Below are 22,823 nucleotides of genomic sequence, written 5' to 3'. Positions count from 1 at the left end.
CAATCTCACTTTTACAAACTCTATCTGTGGATCTTCAGAAGTCAATGACCCGGGCAGCCACAGTGCTCTGAATGTGACAATTTGGAACGTTGCCCAACTGATACAGGTTACTCCATTGTCCTGGCAAAACATTTGAATGAAACTAAAGTGAGGGACTTGAACCGTAGTGGCTGAGTTTTGAATTTTTCTGCAAATCTACTGTCAAGTGTCCTTGTAAGCCAATCAGCTTCAGAGAGTTGGTGGATAAAGTATTTAGTTAATTCGAGCACGAAGCTGACGCTGTTTTTATGTGTATATCTGCTCCACCCACTTTTATTCGTGTTGGCCACTTTATGATATGTCTGTCAAATGGAGATACTCATTGATAACTAAGTAACCAGGTTTTGAGATAGAAACAATTACGTTGCTGGAAGAATTCACTATGCCTATTCCACAAGGTATTTCATTCTACATGGTAAAGCTAACATGAACAACAAAGTCGTTATACAGTTCAGTAATTCACATAGTTTCTGCTAGTATAGATTCAAAATACATTAAATTGACCAATACAAAGTCAGTTTCACATCCTTAAGGTATTTGTAATTGTTAATATAAAAAGTTCCACGTTCAATTTTTTTTTGGGGGGGGGGGATCGGCATAAAATGACATACTGACTTCAGTAAAACCCACTCCCGCGTCTTTAACCCCCACACAATATTAAGTTCGTTCTACGCGGATTCACCGAACGTGCCACTCTCGAGGAACGTATCCCCACATTGGACGAGGGTTTACTGAGATCGGTTTAACACACTAGCATTTATCTCTATTTATGACGTGCATGCTTTCTGTAATGTTTGTTCATGAAGAAATGTTCATTACATGAGCAATTAGTTCTCCTACGGACATTTTTTAAAATACAAAAAATATCAAAACGCTGAATGAAGCAATTTGTATTAATTATGACTTACTTCCAAAGTCCAGTCTTCGCTTCAAATGTTTCGGAAAACTGCTCACAAACAATGGTCTGCCAATGCTGACAAACTGTGACTGTAAAACCGTAAGAACAACTCCAAAAAACACTTTTGCACCCAAAACTTGAAAACCGCGCTCTCTTAACACGCCATCTTTTTTTCACTGTATGTTAATTTCTAATCTGACCAACATAACGGCGCGAAATATAAAATCATTCACGGAATATATTACTCAATAACACATCTATGTCATTTTAAGGTAGTCTATCCTAGTTCATTTGTAAAATTGACCACAGATAATTTTCGAATAAAATTAGGGTTTTTTTCACTGTTCTTCCAAACTTATAACAAATTCAGATCAGAAGGTCTTTTACAGCAAGATATCTCAGGCATAGCTTGGGAAGGGTTTTCCAAATAAGATTTCTCAGTATAAAAATTTTGTTTTCAGATATGGTAGTGCACAAATTATTTTTAGACTTAAGTGTCAAAGAATCTTTTAACATTCGTCTTCCAAATAAGCTATATAGATATTGTCTTGGAAGGAAGTACACACACTTAAATGAGATATTAAATGATTTCAAGTGAAAAAATGTATCATTTATTTGTTCATTTATGATGGTTCAAAAATTATGATTAGTCAAAGGTAAACTGTAAGAGGGCTAATGCTGAAATTCACTATAGATTGGATACATTAACAGGATAAATGTTCTTGGTTAAATGCATGAACAATCTTGTGATCAAGGATACATGATTATGTAGATACAGTAACTCTCATTTATTATATAACTACTTTCAAATTTACAATAAATGTTGAAACTAGTCAAAGATGGCTGTTTTCTAGGTTGTAGCACCAGTAGTCTGGTAAAATTTAACCAACATTTTAGAGGTTAAAATGACTCATCACAATTAGTTATCACCCAGTTGATGGAAGTAGTAAGTATGTCTGAAACATCTGTGTACAAGACTACACAGCAACCAATAGGTAACCTTCTTCACTCGCCACCATGAAAACCTCAAATTCTAATTAGTTAAATCTAGTCATTTGGGTGTTAAGTCACTGGTAATGCTGCTCTGTGCATAGGCATGTGCAATAAACTTCTGGACTCCACCAATTGCTCTGAGCATGAAGGTGAGCTGTTCTGCAAAGTGTGCCATGCACGCAAATATGGCCCCAAGGGATACGGATTTGGTGGTGGTGCCGGTTGCCTTAGCATGGACCAGGGAGAACATCTCACCAAGGAATCTGAATCGTGAGTAGGAATTACAACTTCTATATTGTAACATTAATGTATAAGTCTACCACATTTCATAAAAGTTAGATAGATATTGTGTGACAGAAGATACATTTTACATGTTGTTTTCAGGTACATGAAGAAATTAAACTTATAATATTACAGTCTGAGTTTTGTGGTCAGACATTTTAGTGTACTCTTTATATTATGAGTAAAGGACAGTGATCCAGTGTTGACTGTACTATAATTTTCTGCCTTGCATTCCAATGTTTTATATATTTGAGATTCTCATAGCAGTGAAGTTGGTAATACCAATTTTTGGATGCGATCACATAGTGTCACAACACAGAAGACAATGATTGACATCCCAGTATTTCTTTATATATTATATATATATCTCCACGCCAAAACTATCAGAAACAATAAGATGATTTGTGTTCGTCTCTTCAGTCTTCTTACAAATAATACATTCAGAGTCCCATGTAGTCCTTGAACAGCATACAGCTCATTTTTAAAAAATTAGATAGACATGGATTATCACAAAGTAAACTATTCCAGATGTAAAATAATCTCCAAGAAGCTAATACTCTGTGAGGTTATTACCACTACATAGGAATGAAGTAGAATTTTTATATTGTATAAAATTAAGTTGATCTGGTACTATTAATTCAAATAAAAGCTTTAACAAGTAAGTGAGGAAACCAGTTAAATTTTATCACCAAGTTTAGTAAAGCAAATATGCTGTTTGCATAAATGCATAAGTAATGGTCTTTATTCTGTCTTATTGCTTTTAAAATTCCATGCCAGCAATGACATTTCAAATTGGGAATAAAGAATATGAACTTATAAACAGCTCCGTAAATATGACCCTATATAATATATCTTACACAGGATTTCAAAGCATAACAATTCCATCTTACGATATATTTTTTCTATACCTTATTTAAAATAAATTAGTGTTGTTTCAATAAAATATGATTAATTAGTTCATAATATAAAATATTGTTTATTGTCATAAAAGTACATTAATATTTAATAGTACAATAAATTGTGAATCTGAAATTTTTTAAACCAGAATATTTTTCTTAAAACTTTGCATACCGTTTAGTGTATTAGAATATAGAGTGAACAAAACCAACAACTATTAACACTAATGGACACTATTGCCATACACGTTTCGACCGCAAGAGGTCATCATCATGCTCGAAGCATTTGACTATATGTATTAATTTCCCTAATGCCACTGACGATGACCTATTGAGGTCGAAACGCGTATGGCAATAGTGTCCATTATAGTGTTAATAGTTGTTGGTTTTGTTCACTCTATATACAGAATATTTTTCATTTTATTATTATTTTAAAAATAAACCATGTATCAGACTGATTTTTCTGATAAATTTATTCATTATTAAAAGTGTATAACAGTGCAATGAGAAAGTGTTACATAAATATAAGATATCTTTGGCTATTTTTTTCTTTTTACTGCATTAATCAACACGCACCACTTGTTATTTGTTTATCAGTATGATAATCTTGAAACAGAGTTTAACTATTCAGCCATTTTAACAGCTGCACAGGTCTGTACTTCAGATTGTCTATTAAATTTGGTCATTACCTTGTCCCATATCAATTAATCAAAGATAATTAGACTATAAAATCTGCTATGAAACATTTGCTCTTTTTATCCTAGCCAAAATATGACTTGAGCTTTAATGTATGTACACAGAATCACAAAATGTTCACATACTGAATTGAACTGGTGTAGAACAAATGTGTTTCTTATCATTAAAGATTTTCATATTAGTGAAGATGTCTGTGGTGGGTGGTCTTCTGCGTTGTAACACTATGCAGACTTATAGGTGGGCAAAAACGTTTGCTTTTCTCTTATGGAGTGTATGTATTTGTTTTTATTTTTTCAGTGTAACTATTGTAATTTTCACAAAACAGGTAAATGAAATTAAAAAAAAAATATGTTTTGAAATGTGACTTATTTGCCCCCACAAGTATTGTGGAAGTAAATAGCACATAATGCCGTACCTAAATTTCATGCTTTCTGTCTAACAATATCCATCTAGTTTTAAATCAAAATGTAACCTGTTACATGAATAATGTATTCAGTAGTTATATAACATGTTGCCAAAGGAGATTCTAATGATAATGCATCAGAATATAATGTGAACATTACAAATAATAGATAATATAAGCTAGATCATATTGACTTATTTTCATATCTTTTTGAATAATTTAAAAGTTACTTTGTACTAGCTTTTTATCAACAGAATCTTCTTTCTGAATTTCATGAGAGTGTTTTTTCTTAGATGCAATATGTAAATTTCTACAGTAAATGCAGATGTGTTTCTTGATTATAGCTATCCAAAAGATTTGTAATTTATAACCAACTTAAAATAAAGGAAATTTTTAATTTCTCCCCTTTACATATACCGATTATCAACTTAAAAGAAAACAAAAGTTTTATTTATATTCATTAAGGTTGTAGTCAGTTGATATTTTAGACTCTTCTTTTCTAGCATGTTCTAACATGCTTTGGGAACATGGGATATAAGCTTTAGAGTATGAGAAGTTTCCTTTCAGAAAACATGTAAGAGGGCGTTTCCTTATCTTCATTGTTCTAACATTCATATTATAGTCCACACAATATTTGTACACAACTCTTATTTAATTACATTTTATGGAATTACCTTACATTTTGATTAAGTTCATTATCTGCAACCCATGAGACCCATTTTCCAAACATTCATTGTGTTTTTACATATTTATCCTTTGAAACCCTTACAGAGATCAAGGAAATGTTTGTGTATAACTTTGTATATAAAAATATTTTAGATGTTTCTACATACAACTTTGAGAAATGTAGATGAAATTAAGTGGTAAATTTTGGAAGTATACACATACAGAGATTCAAGAAGTCCTGGGAAGTACTTATTGCATAAAGCTATAACATTTGTCGTATTTAATTCATAACTTATATAATTGAATTTAGTTATCTGCTCAGTTTTTGGTGATGAAAAATATTAAATGTAGCAGCAAAATGATACCCCAAAGGAGCTCTTGAAACCTCTATAAATGGGACACCTAACACATGTTTCTGTATATTGTCTGGTGTACAAACAAAATTCTGTCTTGTGTAGGTTCCAAGACATATGTCATTTTGAATCCTGCACTTTGGTATCTTGTTAGTATGTGAATGACTCACCTTTGCATCTTACTCCTCACCCAGATACTGACGAAGGGAATATTAGTACATAAGGAGAAATATGTTTTAATTTAAATATTTAATTAAGACTGTCAACTAAAAATCCAGATCTTGGTTCATCAGGTTTTTAAGATGCTACATGCTGTTTAGGTTGTCATAATATAAAATAATATTTCTCCACTTTAACCTTTGTCATATATGTATAGTAGATTCAAATTCTGATATTACGGTCTGCTCGCTGGACTTTGGCTCCAGGGATCACACGTAAAATGTGTCACATTGACAATAAAGTTTTAGCAGTAATGATTATAATATGTCATCTGTCTAATATTAATTTGAACTGTATAATTAATTTAAAGTAGATTTTAGCACAATTAATATTCACATAACATTTTTAAAAGTACCAATCAAGATTTACTACCATCTGTGATGATACAGAGGCAAGATAAATTATTTACATTTAGGTAGTATCTGATTTGAATCCTGGCTGGAGATGTTCTATCCAGATTAAATTTTACTAGTTGTCTTCAGTGACTTCAGGAAATCACCAGGTTAATAATTTAAAACTGATCACAGCTGTCTCCCCATCTTTCCCATTGCATCATTCATAACCAGCATTCTGTATTCCATTAAATACTACGTTACCTGAGCAGCGTAAAGAGTATTGTAAAATACTTACTTGATACTTACTTAGGCGACCCATTCTTCAATGCCTTAAGCATCTGCGGGTCCCAACTTTCATTGGCTTTGATCTATTAGACATTTGGTAGGACTCCTTGGATGAGTGATCAGCCCGTTGCAAGGCCTCTACCTGTACACAGGACAGCACAACACAGAAAGATGCGGACAAACATCTATGTCTTGAGTGGGATTTGAAACCACGGTCCCAGTGACCAAGTGGCACAAGGCCCATGCCTCAGACCACGCGGCCACTGTGACAGCATTGTAAAATAACTGAATTAAAGAACAAAATAGAAGTGCTGTGAGGCTTAAAAGATGAAATTGAGAAGATAGTAACATACTCAGCAAAAATCTGACACAGAACAACCACAACCTTCACTTACGTGGTACTTAAAAAAACAAATCTAAAGTCCCCGAAAATTATGTTCATTTTTCCACACATATGTCAAAGCAGTAGTTTAAAATAACAAGAAATGTTTGCCGGGTACACAACAGATAATAATCACACAAATTGCCATTGAGGTAACCTGCTTGGTATTCATGTTACAAACATTTCCCATCATCCTTCTGGAATTTATGTAAGAATTATCCATGTTATTTGCTTGGTCAGTTAAGAAACCTTGCCATAAATCAACAGTACAAGGATGTATTAATAATTGTGCATTTCATAACTCCAATATTGGAAAATAATTATTGTTTTATAAAATGTGACACATTTTATTTGTGCATGATAAAGAGATTCAGAAACGTCATTATTAACTTTAACATTGTGTAAATAAATATTGCTAAACATGACTTAAAGAGCAATTTCTTCTCAAGAAATTTCTCATGTAGTGAGGTATATTCTAAATAAATGAAATAGGACATATAACAGTATAAAATTCACAAATAACCATGATATGAATACTTCTCCATACAAATTTTCATGAACTAAGAACACTAGTATCATCAATGTTGTGTTCATATTCTTAATTATTGACAATTTATGCTTTATGAGGTTGTGAAATTAAATAATTTTATAAAACACTAAGATGTGTCACTTCTTAAAAGACAAAAAAGTTTCTACCAGTCTAAATGGTGCTAAATCCCAGAAGTTGGCCATTTTCATGTCTAAATTAAGAATGTAATTAGAAACATGTGAGCCTTTCAATCTGTTATTGCAGAGGACTGAACTGTTGATTTGTTTTAACCTTGAAAGCAAGTTTGATCCTTGTGTGTAGTGCATGCTCTGACTGAGGTGTTTTGCACCTCTGTTTCTTCTCACATACAGCAACTAAGTGTCCTGCCCATTGGTCCGCCCGCGTGTGCAAGCAACAAGCCCCGCTCCCTCAGTCTGTCTCGTACGAAAAATACGTACGTGATGGCACATGTGGCGACGGTTGTCCTATGGAGCTTGCCACCATCGTGTCACATCGTCCATCAGTTTGGTCATCACCAGCAAAGACCACACTCACACAAACACATAAAAAAAACACGTACCATATACACATATTTGTACACAAACACACAATACACTTAAACACATTCACAAACATGAATTACCCCCAAACCTTCTGTCTCTAACCTGTAAACAATTTAACATGCAACCTTAATTTGTCTTTTTTTTAGCATGATCAAGCGCTTCCCTTTGTGGTAAAATGGTTTCCAAACTAGTGTAAAACACAGTTTAAAATTTTAGTCTTGTTTGTGTTTTCCATAAAATATAATCTTTGGTGTTCTAAAATTGCCATAACATAATTTTTGTTTATAAGAGCAGGTTAAATTATGCAAGCTTAATCAAGAAGTTTGGTGACCAATACCAATAAGAAGAAATAATAAAACATTCCCATAATATCAAGTTTACTGATATTTTTGTTGGGGGTTTTCTACATTTTTACTAGAAATTAATGACCCTTTTATTAATACATTTGCTTAAGTAACAATGGAACACCACACATGGTTTCGATGCATAAATAACATGGTTTAGTTAACAGTTAAGATGTAGTCAGAAGAATTGGAACCATTAACCTTTTATTTCAGACCATACAGAATTTTGACAATTGTGCTTAACCTCAACCAGAGTAACTTGTTTTTATATTTCTAGGTGGCATAAAAATTTTGAACTGCAAGAGATTCTAACTCCTTGGAACGCTTGATCAGTTCCCAGTAATAGTAACCCATATACTAACAATTCTTCCAGTTATACCTAACTGATAATCTGCCTACAATAATTATTCCTACACTACTTCTCCATTGGTATAGTCTTCAGACAGCCTGTTCTATACCACCTTGTCTCTTGTCGTTAGGTACAGCAAATCGTAGATATACACTTGACCTACAGAACCATGTTGGTAATGTTTTGCTGTCGGACCCAAAAGGAGACATACACCTTGTAGAGTATTATATTTTTAATTGTTTCAAGTACATTTTACCAACACTTTTTAATGTAGCATAATTCAGACCGACTGCAATGTTTTTAATAGTACAATGTGCTTCGAATCACTTTGAATTCCATACCATATAAAATTTTACTATTTATATGTGAGGATATCACTTAAGTCATTCTGTAAAATATTATGGAATGAATCTAATAAAAAAATTAATTAAAGGACCAAAGAGATTGACTGTTTTCATGTTTCAGCTCAGTTGAGCTGATAAATAATTGACTTAATTAAACAATGTTAGGCAATATTTATGTTTGAAAAATGTTCAAAAAACATTTTTTAATTCTTACTCTTCAAACAGAGAGAATTTTTCGTTTTCTTTAGTACCACATAAGTACAATTACCTCAGTTTGAGATGAAGCATGGAAAGCCAAAGCCAGTTATCTGTTCTTACACATTACCATAGATCCTACATAAATGCTCTCTTGTTTTCCTGCAAATAATTTTAATATCATTTTCTTGTGAGGTGTGGTGTCTCAAGGCACTATGCTTTAGTAACTATAATTGTTTCAACTTAAGGGAGTTTTTTTTCTGATCTCACAGAAAAAAATTCTTCATTTTAGGAAATTGGCTGTCATTTGTTCAGTGATTCCTTGCTATAATCTTTGGGCTTACATATGGTAGCCATGTTTAAAATCTAGTTGCAGCTCTATAACCGTACTTTTAATGAACACCAATAAGTCTGTAATATATTATCATACCAAGTAATTTGTTCACATGACAAATTTACAGTGTGACATTGTTTGTTTTAAATCTGCTTATCATTAAAGTATTTTTGTGAATACAGAAAGGTAGTCACTGCGATTCAAACATCAAAGTTTATCATATATGATTCATCAGCACCAATTCTGTGCTGGGAATCTGTCCAGAATGTACCTGCTGTACTTTCTTATAGCATTGCAATTTGATATTATTTTATCCATGTAAATGTCTGTTATATGCAAATGAAGACTACTCACTGCAAGTCTGGTGTGCTTACATTAAAGTATATGCAAAATCCCAACACACTCATTAATTTTCATCTTAACCTGCCTTCTACCCCTGGTAGTGTTTCTTGTCACTAACTTAAAACTTTATTGAACACACTCAAAAAATTATTTCTAGATATGCACAACACTGATTCTACTTTATTTTTCTGTTACATGAAGGGAAACTATTTACACTTATTTTATATTTTGTGTTCTTTACATAGCAAGGAATCAAGGTACAAAGCATCACGCCTAAGACAAAAGTTCTGTAATTTATTTTGGCTTCTCAGTGCCAGTCTTTTAAATTTATATAAAAGTGCTACATAATATAGTATAGTTTTATTTCAAATAAATCATTCATGAAGATCAACATTTCTGTGGATATCCAAATTTTTTATTGTAAATGTCATCTACAAATGTTCTGCTTTTGTACTGTGAAGTTGTATGTAGCCGATTCCAGTCAAATATTATAATGATACACAACATGGTAAACCAATGTAGGCTTCACATAATAGAAACTCAGCCACATACCAGAAGAATTACTGTATAAAATGGGAGAGAAACTACCTTAAACTGTAGATAGAAAGGAAACTTTAGTGGGCATCAGGTGTTACGAGGCTTCATTGAAAGCTGATAAGAATTCAAGGACAAAAAACGGGTGAGATTATTAAAACAGCTTAAATGCAACTGAGGATGTTTGTTAACAGCTCACAAAATGTGCATGCATGTGGCAAATATACTAGGCTACAACCTCTTCTTAGTTTCCACTTATGTTTCTTTTCATGGGATTTAAAAGTCTAATAAACTGTACGGAACATATTTTTGTGTCTGTCGTCGATGAAACGTTTGTTCTGTACAATTCCAAAGACTTCAAAGTACCTGAAATGTAAACATAAACAGGGACATAATAGCTGCTAAAAGTAACCATAATCTAGATGCATTGCTCATTTATCATTTGGTATGCATCATCATATGCTTCTTTTGCTTTCATATTTAAAATTTTTAATGTGCAACACTTAGCAGCAAAGCATCTGTCTGCATTATGGATATATGTATCATGCAAGACTTCATGCCACAAATGCCCCTTTGTTTTAATATATTTGAGTGGCATGACATTTGTTGCTCTTTCTTGAATGTAAGTTTAGTCATATTGTAAATAAGAATTTTATTATTGGGAATGGTTATCTGAATCTTTATTTTATATGCTAGTATTTTTTTTTTTGCACCATAAAATATTTAAACACATTTTAAGAACTATAATATCTGATTTAGATATATTAATGTATTATTTTTTAAAAATGAGCAGGGTTATAATTTAAAGATTAACTTGTATTTAAAGATTTTATTATATTATTATAAATACAAAATAAAATATTGTTGGCTTAAAAAAATTATTTTGGTTTCATATTACTAGAGCAAAATCTGAGTGACTTTAATTTTGTAATATTTTTGCACACATTGATAAGGCAAATAAATAATTATGCAGAGAGAAATGTATAAATTGCAGGTACATTTGAAAAACTACATGGAGAATGGAAGAATTTATATAACACACAAGTTTTGTAGGGAAACCTCTTGCAATATAGGAACAAGATTAAGATGGGATGACAGTATTAAAATTGATTTTATAGAAGTAGCTAATGTAAATTGGGATAAACTGGCTCTGGACAGTGTCAAACAGTGGGATTTTGTGTTTGTGGTGACATACTTTCATGGTAATCTGGCAAGTATAATGTAACCACAGTAAAAATATCTTTTTGAGACCATGTGGATTTGGGTATTGGTAGAGCGGAATGGCAAAAACTGGTCCAGTATTTCGATAACAAATGTAGTTTTATGTCTACATTCATATTTTTCGCAGTCACGTTTTTGTCATGATTGCTAAATAATGAAATAAGTTAAAATTTAGTCAGTCAGTCAGTCAGTCCAGTATATCTGTTGGTGCTCCAAAATAAGAATCAATTTGGTATTATTATAGATAATATGTTATTTGAATTCTGTTATATTGAGACTATGACATGGTTATGCAAAGTGTTTGAAAATAGTCTTTCATAAAATATTCATGGAAATTTGTTACATACCACCACAAAATACTTTATATTAAACATAACTTCAAGACCATAATTTAGGACAACTATTTCACAGGCATGTTGTTAGAGTTCGGATAATTTGTATGACATCCGTGTAATGTTAGTATTAAGAAGATGAGTCATGTTGTATCTTATATTCTCATAATTTTTATATGTGAATATTAATTTGTGCTTTGTATTTTACTGTAAATCGAATATTAAGTAAGTTTATAATATGACATTAAATTGAGTCACATGTAACAGAAGACAGGACTTGTTACATTTGATAATAATACCATCTGGTATGAGACTATTTTTTTTTTTGTTTCTTGAATGGAATGTTTTTTGTTATCAGATTTAAGAATTTAGCAGAGAATTCACAAAGAAAAAACATTTTTATAACAAAAATTGGAAAGTAATTTGATGAATACGTATAGTAATATGCTGCCTGATAATTGGAACATATTGTAACATGAGAGTAACGTGGGAATATCTTTTAATTTATAGTGTTGTCACATGTCTTGATGTGACAATGGGAAAACATAAAGGAATGTGGGCAATAATTTCACGCTTTTGACAAAAAGACATAAATTTAAAATATCAAAATGTCACACTGCATTGCACACATCAAAGGAATTTAATTTAATATAAAAAGTTTATCTTTTGTTGCCTTATTTTTAACTTTTCTATTTTATACAAAAGTATGAGCACAATTTACTGCTATGTACTGATAAAACAAAGCTCTCAGCTATGAGACAGCAAGAACAGAAAGATGTATTTCTCCAGTCACACAAAAAGTGGGACATCAGTTTAAGTTCAAAAAGAGAAAGTTGATGACAATGAATCTTTAGTTTTTCTATAATTAAAATAAAAATAATTAGGATATGTTAAAGCCAGCAATATTTTAATCTTTTTTAATATACTTCGACATTAATATGTAAAATTATGGGTACCTGATACTTAGATTAATCCATTAAGTGTTGCACACCATATACACAAATGCGCTGATACTGTGACATGTCAAAAGCCTGCTTTTATTAACTGTTTTAATTGGTATTTCTGACCCTGGCCCATGCTGGTACAAGTAATGGGATAAGGAAAGTGCCCTCATCAGTTAGCAACCTGTTCTGACGTGAAAATAAAATGTTAGAAGGGGATCGAATAGTTGTTTAAAATTAAGTATACAAAAAACACCCTCCATGAATCTGGACAATAATTTATGTTTAATCCTGCAGCCCTGTGTATTTGTGGATGCCAGAGATATTACTGCAAGTTCAACCTTTTCCCATTGCTTACCTTCATTGGTCTTTAATCCAGGGACCCAAAACAGGTCTGTCTAAATGCATAGAAGCTTAGTTTCCATGTTAGGTCATGGGTATATTTCCTTTTTATAATAATATAATAAATGTCTAAATTAGTAGCAAATTAAAAATTGATTTCAAGTTTAATTCTATAGAAATGAATGAAATTTAGCTATTGTAATGAATAAATAAGTACTTTATATGTTCCTCTTGACAGAATTACAGTATATACACTCTGTTCTGGGTTCCTGTACATGTCTCTTTCATTTCAGGTTGAGACTTCATCATATAACTAATAGTTATTAATACAATGATTTATTTTTATTCATTAGTCATTTTTATATAGCTGGCTTTTTTCAGATACAGTAGTGTAACTAATAACATTAATACCTGAGACAAATGAACTGCAGTGATGCATATAACATTAAGCTAAACCTATTTTCATGCTTCTACTTACTAAGAGGCTTTCATGCTACTTTTGCTTATATTTCTCTAATGTATATGAATTATATTCAAAAGAAATTAACCCCTAGAGTGCTTGCTAACTTTAAATTTTTAAAATGTCAGCAAAGAAAATACAAGTAAATAAATAAAATAAAAGTTTTTGATGAAGAGACTACAAAGTTTAATGTCAGTAAATTACATTCTGCTTCTTGACATTATTATTATAATATTTCAATATTACAGCTTAAATGTGATTATTTTTTTTCTCTACATGAGATATTTTTGGCTTTGCTTAACATGTAACTACTTATATGAAAGCATTTATAATTCAAGAATGAATTAGTGCAGATTTGCATATAAAATTAAATGATTTGGACATGGATAGAGCATACACGTAATAAAATAAAATATGTTTCATTTTAGTATCGTGAACCATGCTGTGCAGGAGCCGAAGGCCATCGCTCAGGCCCCCGAAGGTGAGGGTTGCCCTCGCTGTGGCGGCTTTGTGTATGCTGCTGAACAAATGTTGGCACGAGCCCGAGTAAGTGTCTTCACCGTTGCTGTCTATAATTATTTAATGGAGTTTTTAACATTGACTTATGAGAATAATAAGGAATTTAAAAATTGTTGACTTCTGTTCAAAGTATATATTTCTAGTGTTCTGAAAACATGCTTTATGTAAGTAATGAAAAGTAATTTGCACAAGTATGAGAAGTGACTTTCTTCTTCTTCTTCTTCTTCCTTGACATGGTTTGGGTACTATCAAGCCCAATCCGAGTTCAGAAGATTGAAATTTATTCTTCCATTGACTTCTTGGTTAAAAGTAATGTGACATTAAAATTTATTAGTCTGTTGGTTACAGTTTACAATGTTGGGCATAACTCCTTGGTCTTAAAATATCTTTATATTCGTTTTATCATTTTACATTCTTTAATTTTATTTTAAACTGTAATGCCATCTCACATCTTTGCTTCCCCTTTTCTCTCCTCATATTTTATCACATATCTTACCTTATATTTATTTAAATATAGCCAAACTCTTTCCAGTTTGCCATTATCTTCAAGTGTACCAATCCTTCTGATTCCAGTTTCTGGCAATAAATGGCATGCTAGATGATTTTAGTTTACATATTAATGAAAGTCAAAAGATCTATGATTTTGACCTTGTCACTAATTTACTGACATAACAGTGCTATCATTCAGTATTAAAAATACTAGTCCCTAGATTTTTACAGCTGCAGTTCAGTGTACAACTGCAGCTTTTGGTAATGAGCCGTGATGCAACTCATCCTTATAGTTATACAGGATTAGAAATAATTATGTAATAACTTGTTTTATATAATTACTATGCAAATCATTTTTAAAACTTTTGTTTTAGTTGTACTGCAAGCATTTGAAAAGTTGGCACTCTGCGGTATGTGTAGTCATTTAATATTTTTAAATTGTATGGTAACTTTGTGACAACAACTGTATTCGACTCGTGCTTTGTCTTTATAATTAAAAGTTCCAGTTCTGGAATATGAATATTAGAAATAGATTTAAGCTTCCCAACCCTCAAAGAAACTATTTATTTTCTATACATTTTATATCATAATATGAATCTGTTATGCACAATTATGTTTGGAATTTTATTAAATTTTTCTCATAACAGTTATTTTCTTGAAAATTTAACAACTGTGTCATTAATATTTCTTTACTGTATTTAATATGTTCGTTGCTGGCAATGTTAACAGTTTTACATAGTCTCATACATTTTTTTGTTTTTTTGAGATTATGATACTGTCACACTTATGTGCAATATAGATGTGAAATGTCCGTACCATAGGGCTGGCACAAGGGCTGCTTCCGATGTAATAATTGCAATCGCACGTTGGACTCCACGACACATTGTGATGGCCCAGATAAAGAGATATACTGTAAAGGTATGGTCATTTAGTCATGAAGGGCTCACACTATAAATGTGTACAGTGGGTTGGCCAGAATCTGTGCCTGTGTCTTCATCCATCTGTCTAGCTATCATCCAGTTCAAGTGAAGCTTATATAACATGAAGCTATACAAAGCGTTGAACCACATTGATGTTGACTGTTGTCCATCGATGTATATTTGATACATAACATACTGGAACTTCTCACTAGTATCACCTTCTGGTGATTAGTTACCCTAATACTGACATATACTTATCATTAAGATGGCTTTATTCTGGGTTGTAGCGCCATGTAGTCTGGTAGAAGCTTACCAACGTTTCAGAGGTATTGCTGCCTCCATCTACCCTGAAGATAAAAACAGCAACAACCTCTGAAGCATTAGTAAATTTCTGCCAAATTATGTGGTGTTATAAACCAGAAGAGCTCATTGTCTGAAGAACCTGAAATCATACCTGTACTTTTCATTGTTCTTTTTCTTGAGAATATTGGCAATGATTTGGATTGAATACTATGCTAAAATGAGACAGAGTCAGGTTCCAAAATGTTCTGCATATAAAATATACTTCAGACAATGGAAAATATCAAACATAATTGTGGTTTAACGACTCGCCAAAAGTCACAAATATTTCAAGAATCATTACACTAAAATATGATACAATATGAGAATAAGACCTGATCTTGGGAGTTTTGGGTTAAAATGCCATTCAAATGTTCCCCAAGTCAAGTCTTTGAAAGGACCTTAGTTTTTATTTTCATGAAGATAGATTCAAATCTTCATCTCTGTGATGTGAAAAATATCTTGCTTCTACCATTAGCTGTAGGCCTCCACTACAATCCATGATTCCCATAGATAGAGAAGCATAATATATTTCACAAGTGCTCCCACGTTGCAGCCAGATTCCTTTACCAAACCATGTGATCACAACCGGTAAGGTGAACAGGACTAACCTTCATGTCTATACCAATATACTTTGATAACATATTTCCCTTTGCTATCTGTCAAAATCTGAAAATAAGTTAAACTTGTTAAAAATTTATGAAGTTGCGCCTGAACTGGATAGAAATTTTCTTATCCAATGTAACCCTTTTTTTACAGCACGATTTGAAATGGCAGTGTGTACCAATTGCATTTCCTTTCTTTCTTATGCATCTCTTTTCGTATCCTTCTACCTAATTCTCTCTGTTGTTTTCAAAAGTTTTACAAGCAGTGTGACTATACCCTTCTGCTATCTGTTTTTGGTTTTCAGATTTGTTTAAAATGTATCAGCTGTTACATGACACAATGCTGAAATATAGTGTCCATCCTGAACTTCTCATTTCCTTTTTTCTGAGTCAAACATACTAAATATGTACATTTTTGGCAGCTTGAACATTTTTTTCAGTCACCCCAAAATATTTTGGGGTGTTTATGAGATGAAATACAACCAGTGATGTTAAATATTTTTCTTTTTCATGCAGTTCCCAAAATTTGGTGACCAGTTTTTAATTACACGTTCAGTCTAATAATATTATTCTTCTTCACAGAACATTGGAAGAAACTTGCAATATCATTGAAATTTGCAGGTATTATATAGTAATGGCACAGGTAATCAAAATATTCTTACTACATGTTTTTCCAACTGGATACCAAAAAATGACTGATCCTTCACCTTAAGTTAGGAATAAACACAGTCAGCTTATTATTCACTATGAATATTGAATGCCCACAAAGAGTACACGACGTTAAACATAACCTAACACATGAGTCATTCCACCATTATTATAAACCTTGAACAGTTTAAAAAAACTGTTCATATTGTCAGGATAAGTATCAGATTCCAAATGACCCTTCTAATCATTATGCATCGATAAGAAAGAGTGATGCTAAAATTTTTTCCTACAGGTGTGACAGTAATCTGCAAATTTTTACCATCTTGTATCTCAGTTCGTATCTCAATAATGAACAAATATCCTTCTTGAACTAAATTTCACTTTTCCGTGTTATTGTTATGTTCAAGTCATGGCATAGGGGATGCTTCAAATGTGGCGAATGCTCGAAACGACTAGACTCGGTCAATTGTTGTGAAGGACCTGACAAGGATATTTACTGCAAAGGTGTGTAAGAATAGAACGTTTCACATAATAATAATAAAAAAAATGTTCTTTCAAAAATACATGCTTCATGACTCAACTTATAGTTTTATTAATGCTCATATAATTTTTATCATGCATGGTTACTGTAATAATAAATTCTGCCAAAAATACTAACATACTTCTGCTAAGCACTCCTAGAATGTTGTTCACATTGTGCCTTGTGTTACTTCAGATTCCATGTCCAGTTTTGTGGTGAGTGTTTTTGAATATTTTGTATACTTAGGAAAGTGAAAATATATGTATATTTTAGTAATTAGTTTCACACTAAATATTTATTATTTATACAAGATATTGTAGCATTGTTTACCTTTTAAAAAGTTCAAGTAAATAATATGAATAAAAAATATATAAAGGATATACAGAGGCTTAGCTGTCACAGTGGCCGCGTGGTCTGAGATGTGGGCTTTGTGCAGCTTGGTCACTGGGACCTTGGGTTCAAATCCCACTCAAGGCATGGATGTTTGTCCGCGTCTTTCTGTGTTGTGCTGTCCTGTGTACAGGTAGAGGCCTTGCGACGGGCCAATCCCTCGTCTGAGGAGTCCTACCAACTGTCTATAGATCAGAGCCAATGAAAAGTTAGGACCCGCAGATGCTCAGGCACTGAAGAATAATGTCCAATGATCAATAATGTCATGACCATGTGATTCATTTCAATGGAATCACTATCTCTTAGCCCACTTTATTCTATAAGGAAAAATAGGATTATGGTATTGACATAGTCAAAATGGGGATCGGTGAAGAGCATGTAAATAAACAGATTATTAATTGTATAATTATTCATTACTAATATGTAAGAGTTTCATGATAGTGATTGAAAAATCTAAATTAATGTAGATGTTATAAGTTCTTCCCAGAACTTCTTATTTGTGAATGGTTCTGTTGCGAATGCAGACCTTTATGTTGGATTGGCTGAAAATCATGACATAAGATTTATTTGAGGACATTCAGTCGGTTAGAAGAATTAAATTGTTACCACAAAAATTAATATAATACTTGATTAAAATCAATTTGAGATTTTCATATGGAGAAGAGTGTAAAATGTTGAATTGAATAAATTAAAATAACTTGGCAGTGGATGAAACAGTACTGATACATCAAAAGCAAAAGCTTATGTGCTCTTCACTGTATTCTGTTAGGATAAAACCCTTACACTGCTGCTCTAAATGTTATATTGGAGCTTTATGTAATTTATGTCAACTAATTGAAATGTCTGACATTAAATGAAACCACATCTACATGACGAGTCCTTTATTAGAATCTTGTTACAGAAGCAGTTACAAAAATAATAATTAAATGTTTGATTCAGTATAAAAATATTAAATAGTTTTTTCATATATTCTGTTTTGTAACCATGTTACAAATATTGTTACTAACTAAACTGTACCTTATTTGCAAGACACTTTGAAGTTGGTATTGTAATAGGGACCAGTTATATTCTTATTTCACATCCACAGTTTAAAGCTAATAGGACAAGACTTTGGTGAAGTAATAAATTATGGTGAACTGATTCTGAAGAATAAAGAGCACATAGGGCTCTTGTTTTAAATAATCTTTAGAACTACATTTAAATCTCACATATTTGCCAAAACTTTTGATTTTTTCCTTTACAAACTGAAATAATACATTACATATAATGTTACCATAAGACTTTTTTATAAATTAGTGTTGCACTGTATTAGCAATAAGTATTTGAATGTCCTATTGTGTTGGGTAAACATAACCTTTATTCCTGCAGTTTGCTATGGCAAAAGGTTCGGTCCTAAGGGCTATGGATATGGTCAAGGTGGTGGTGCTTTGCAGAGCGATGTTGGTTATGCCAATGGGTACGTAGCATAGCATAATCCTGAGCCAGCCCCCTGGCCCTTATCAAGCATTTACCAATTATATAAAAGCACTTGTTGCCTGGCTTAACTCCTTCAATGTTTATCTGAAGATTCCACTGCATAAAGTTGTGCGCTTGATAGTAGTAATACATCAGGTAAACAATGAAGGGGCTTAAGTAGTAACTGCTTGTTAATGGTCCAGGTCTGTAAATCAGAATCTATTAAAACTGACTTCTTTTCTACTCCTCACACAGTTTGCTACGCTAAACGATATGGGCCACGTGGAATTGGGCGTGGAGGAGGGTCAATAATAGGGCTCACATCAGATGTATTGGATGAGAGGTAGCCAACCCCTAATTGGTTGGGTCTTGATATGGAAAGTGTTGACGCATGTAGGACGCCTGTTGTTACCTATCAAATGTATTGATAGATAATTTTTGCACTGTCTTTTTGAACTTGTTTCATGTATTAGTATTCGTAGACCTACCTTTTTTGGTATAAATTTATAGGTGACAGTCAGAGATAGTCATATTTAAAGTATATGTATAAAAGGATATTCTGATTTTGATTTTATTTCTGAATCATACTTTGTTCCTTTCTAACACACTGAAGTTCTCATATATGTAATAATAATATTAATGAAAATTTCTAGCAGTAACTATTTCTGACCAAACCTTCCAGGCATATTTTGGGTATTTTTGTTGGAATGTTTTGAGTTTTGAAAACCCTGTCCCTAACTGTATTGATGCCTCTTGTTTCACCTTTTTGTATTTCTGATCATTACAGTTCAAGAATTAGAGAAATCCAAGCCCCATAGTGTATTGTCAGCTGTCGCTCTTTTTCAAAGAGTTGTTTAGCATGTCTAATCCTGAATGTATTTCCCTGTAATGGAAATGAACAAGCTCTTTTTAAAATTAAGTTTGTCATTTCCTGTATTTGTTTTTTGTTCATTAAAAACAGATGAAACTGCTAGTGGATTTTGAGTTTTCAGAACCATAATCAGCACTGTGTTTTTGAGAAATTATTCTTTGTGATGACAAAATCCTTTAGTATGTTGTTTTTAAGTAAATTTTTTAGACTACAGAAATGTCTTTCTTGGACTGATTTATGAAAGGAACATAATTTCAAATGCATGTTACCATTATGTTCAGACAGAATTATCTCATGACAATATGATGACTTTCGGGTAGTCTGCTGTGTCTGTAGAGTTAGTGACAAAAATGCCAATGTTTCAAGAAATATGCTGTCATCTTCAAGGCACTGGTGTGGCTGTCTGCCTCAAAAGAGTTTATTACGTTCTTGTGTAGAATGGGAAATAAAATCATAGTAGTAGAAGTAATGTGAAACACATTTAAATTTCAGTCTGATCAATTTTATATTAAATAATTTATTTTTATTGTTTTTCCCCCCTTCTTGAAAGAACCAACATTGCAGTTGGTGTAAAATTTTGAGGTTATATTACGTTTACTCGTTACGAAATTTGAGGTTATATGCATTATGTGAAGTTTAATGTTGCACAGCTTGATAATTGTATGCTGTATCTTTCTGAGGAGTTGCGCTCTTTCCTTGATCAATGGTTGTGGGCAAAGCTGGTAACATAATAGAAAGGTTGGTCAGTTCAGTATATTCCAGTTCAAAATGCTAGTAGGAATCAGACTAACCAATGTGCCAGAGCTCCACTCCTTAGTAAGGATCAGTACCAGTCAGTTTAACAATAAGTCAGATTCTGCTCAGCCATTTATTTAATTAGGCTTCATAGAGTTTTGATTTATCTCATTCTATGAAAATAATGTATTTGTGTACATGTTTATATATTTATTATTATCCAAAATTCTAATAACATTTTAATTGGGCTCATAATGGCAAGAGTATGTTACTAATACAATTTTCAGTTTGTAAAACCCAACAATCTGTGATAAAGTGTACCATTGTTTTCTTAGTGAAGCGCCCAGGACAACGGTGATTGATACAGCTGTTATCAAGGCCCCTGCTGGCCAGGGATGTCCACGATGTGGTGGTGTTGTTTATGCTGCTGAACAAGTGCTTGCTAAGGGCAGAGTAAGTACAGATTGCAGAAACTAAATTAATTGTTTTACCCCCTCATTTATTAAATTCATGTAGGGCCATGGTTCTGCTACATGTACTCATGGTGTGTACTGTATATGTACAGAAAACCTGCATCTTTGATGTAAGGGCATAAAATCCAGTAATCACCATGAACATAAAAGCTTTATACTGGACTCTGCCCTAAGTTTATTTAATTAAAATCATAATAATCCATTGCCTTCAAATACATAACCTCCAATCTATATTTCAGACTCCTGAATGGTATCTTTCTACAAGATTTTTACTCCACCAAAATTTTCTAGATTCTTCTTGTCTTTCAAAACCTTCCTACATGTCACACCATCTGAACCTTTATTGATTTAATCAACTTACAAAACTGATTGATGTGACCTAGTAATCTGTGCCAGACTGTTGGGGTTATGGAAAAGCTTTGACAAAGGTATAGATTCATGAATGTGGGGGGAAAATGTATCTCCATCTTGAATCAGATCATACATTAAATCTTTAAGTTCCCAATAATATGTCCTTATACCCATCCTACTGTACAGGTATTGAAATTCAGTGAAAACGTGCCCTGACCTCAGAAATAGGCTCCTTAACCATTGTCAAACTTGACATTAATTATGAAGCTGCACATTGTGGAATTTTCTATTTTCTTGTGTTCAATAGTTTATTTTCATATACCTTCACTCTGTGTTCTTCCTTGAGACTGAAATGCTACATTTCACATGCAGAATACAAAGTAAAAATATAGTTTACTTAGTTCAATATATAATTATTTTTTAAATTTTATTTTTATACATAAGTATTTAATGTTTTCTTAATTATTTCTTTTTTGTTTTTTAGGTTAGGTACTTCAGACTTTGTTGTATTGTACGTTTATTTTTATTTTTATTTATTATCCTCACTGATCATCATTTATAATCAATTACCATTTGTCCCTGAGTGAGTCTAACAAAATCTGAAGTTGACAGAGAATCATGGTGTGAACCAATAAATAAACATATAATTTGTAAAGTGATGTTCTAATTGCAGGAATGGCATCGTAAATGTTTCAAATGTCACGATTGCACCAAGACCTTGGATTCGATTCTAGCATGTGATGGACCTGACCGTGATGTCTACTGCAAGACTTGCTATGGAAAGAAATTTGGCCCACACGGTTATGGTTTTGCATGTGGTTCAGGATTCCTGCAGACTGATGGACTTTCGTAAGTTTGGATTAGGTCTACTCTAGTGAGTTCCAATGTGGAAGATCTAATATGTAGTTATGACACATTCTTCTTGTGTAACCAAATATTTCCATTCCAGCTATGTGCTGACAAAGCTCAAATATAATTGTAAGCAAACAATACATGGTGGAAATAACCGAATGCTGGAGAAAACTATATGATGAGGAACTTTATAATTTGTACTCTTTGCCAGGTGTTACTAAGGTGATTAAATCAAAAGAGGATGAGGTGGGTGGGGTATATAGCATGCATGGGAGAGATTAGAAATAGATTTTATTTAGAAAACCTAAATGGAAGATACCACATGGGAGAGCTAAGCATAAAGACAAGGTTAATATGAAATTGAATCTCATATATGATG

At 32.5% G+C, this 22,823-nt stretch overlaps 2 protein-coding genes across 10 annotated transcripts in view; one reads left to right on the top strand and one right to left on the bottom strand.

Moving 5' to 3' along the window:
- The window catches only part of LOC110826849 (uncharacterized), a 102,222-nt gene extending 101,095 nt beyond the window's left edge, over positions 1–1,127 (bottom strand). For all 3 annotated transcript variants that reach the window (XM_087347799.1, XM_087347800.1, XM_087347801.1), the window contains exon 1: positions 948–1,127. The gene's annotated coding sequence lies outside the window, so the exon portion shown is untranslated. The remainder of the gene's footprint in view (positions 1–947) is intronic.
- The window catches only part of Mlp84B (Muscle LIM protein at 84B), a 49,983-nt gene that overhangs the window by 19,762 nt on the left and 7,398 nt on the right, over positions 1–22,823 (top strand). Inside the window, exons 1-7 of one of the 7 annotated variants that reach the window (XM_022058054.2) lie at positions 2,059–2,200; positions 13,706–13,823; positions 15,107–15,203; positions 19,076–19,163; positions 19,418–19,505; positions 21,104–21,221; positions 22,266–22,441. In XM_022058054.2, coding sequence (XP_021913746.1) covers positions 13,717–13,823; positions 15,107–15,203; positions 19,076–19,163; positions 19,418–19,505; positions 21,104–21,221; positions 22,266–22,441 — 674 coding nt within the window. In that variant the 5' untranslated portion in view covers positions 2,059–2,200; positions 13,706–13,716. Of the gene's footprint in view, positions 1–2,031; positions 2,201–13,705; positions 13,824–15,106; positions 15,204–17,204; positions 17,302–19,075; positions 19,164–19,417; positions 19,506–21,103; positions 21,222–22,265; positions 22,442–22,823 lie in introns of those variants that run through there. The other 6 variants (XM_022058046.2, XM_022058036.2, XM_022058027.2 and 3 more) reach the window with 6 other exon arrangements.

The sequence above is a fragment of the Zootermopsis nevadensis genome, unplaced genomic scaffold, assembly GCF_977971745.1.
Source record: "Zootermopsis nevadensis isolate Lab colony 2312 unplaced genomic scaffold, Znev_1.0 Znev_ptg000012l, whole genome shotgun sequence".
Lineage (NCBI taxonomy): Eukaryota > Metazoa > Arthropoda > Insecta > Blattodea > Termopsidae > Zootermopsis > Zootermopsis nevadensis.
The sequence above is the reverse complement of the archived record's forward strand: the minus strand, read 5'-3'. Positions and strand labels throughout refer to the sequence as shown.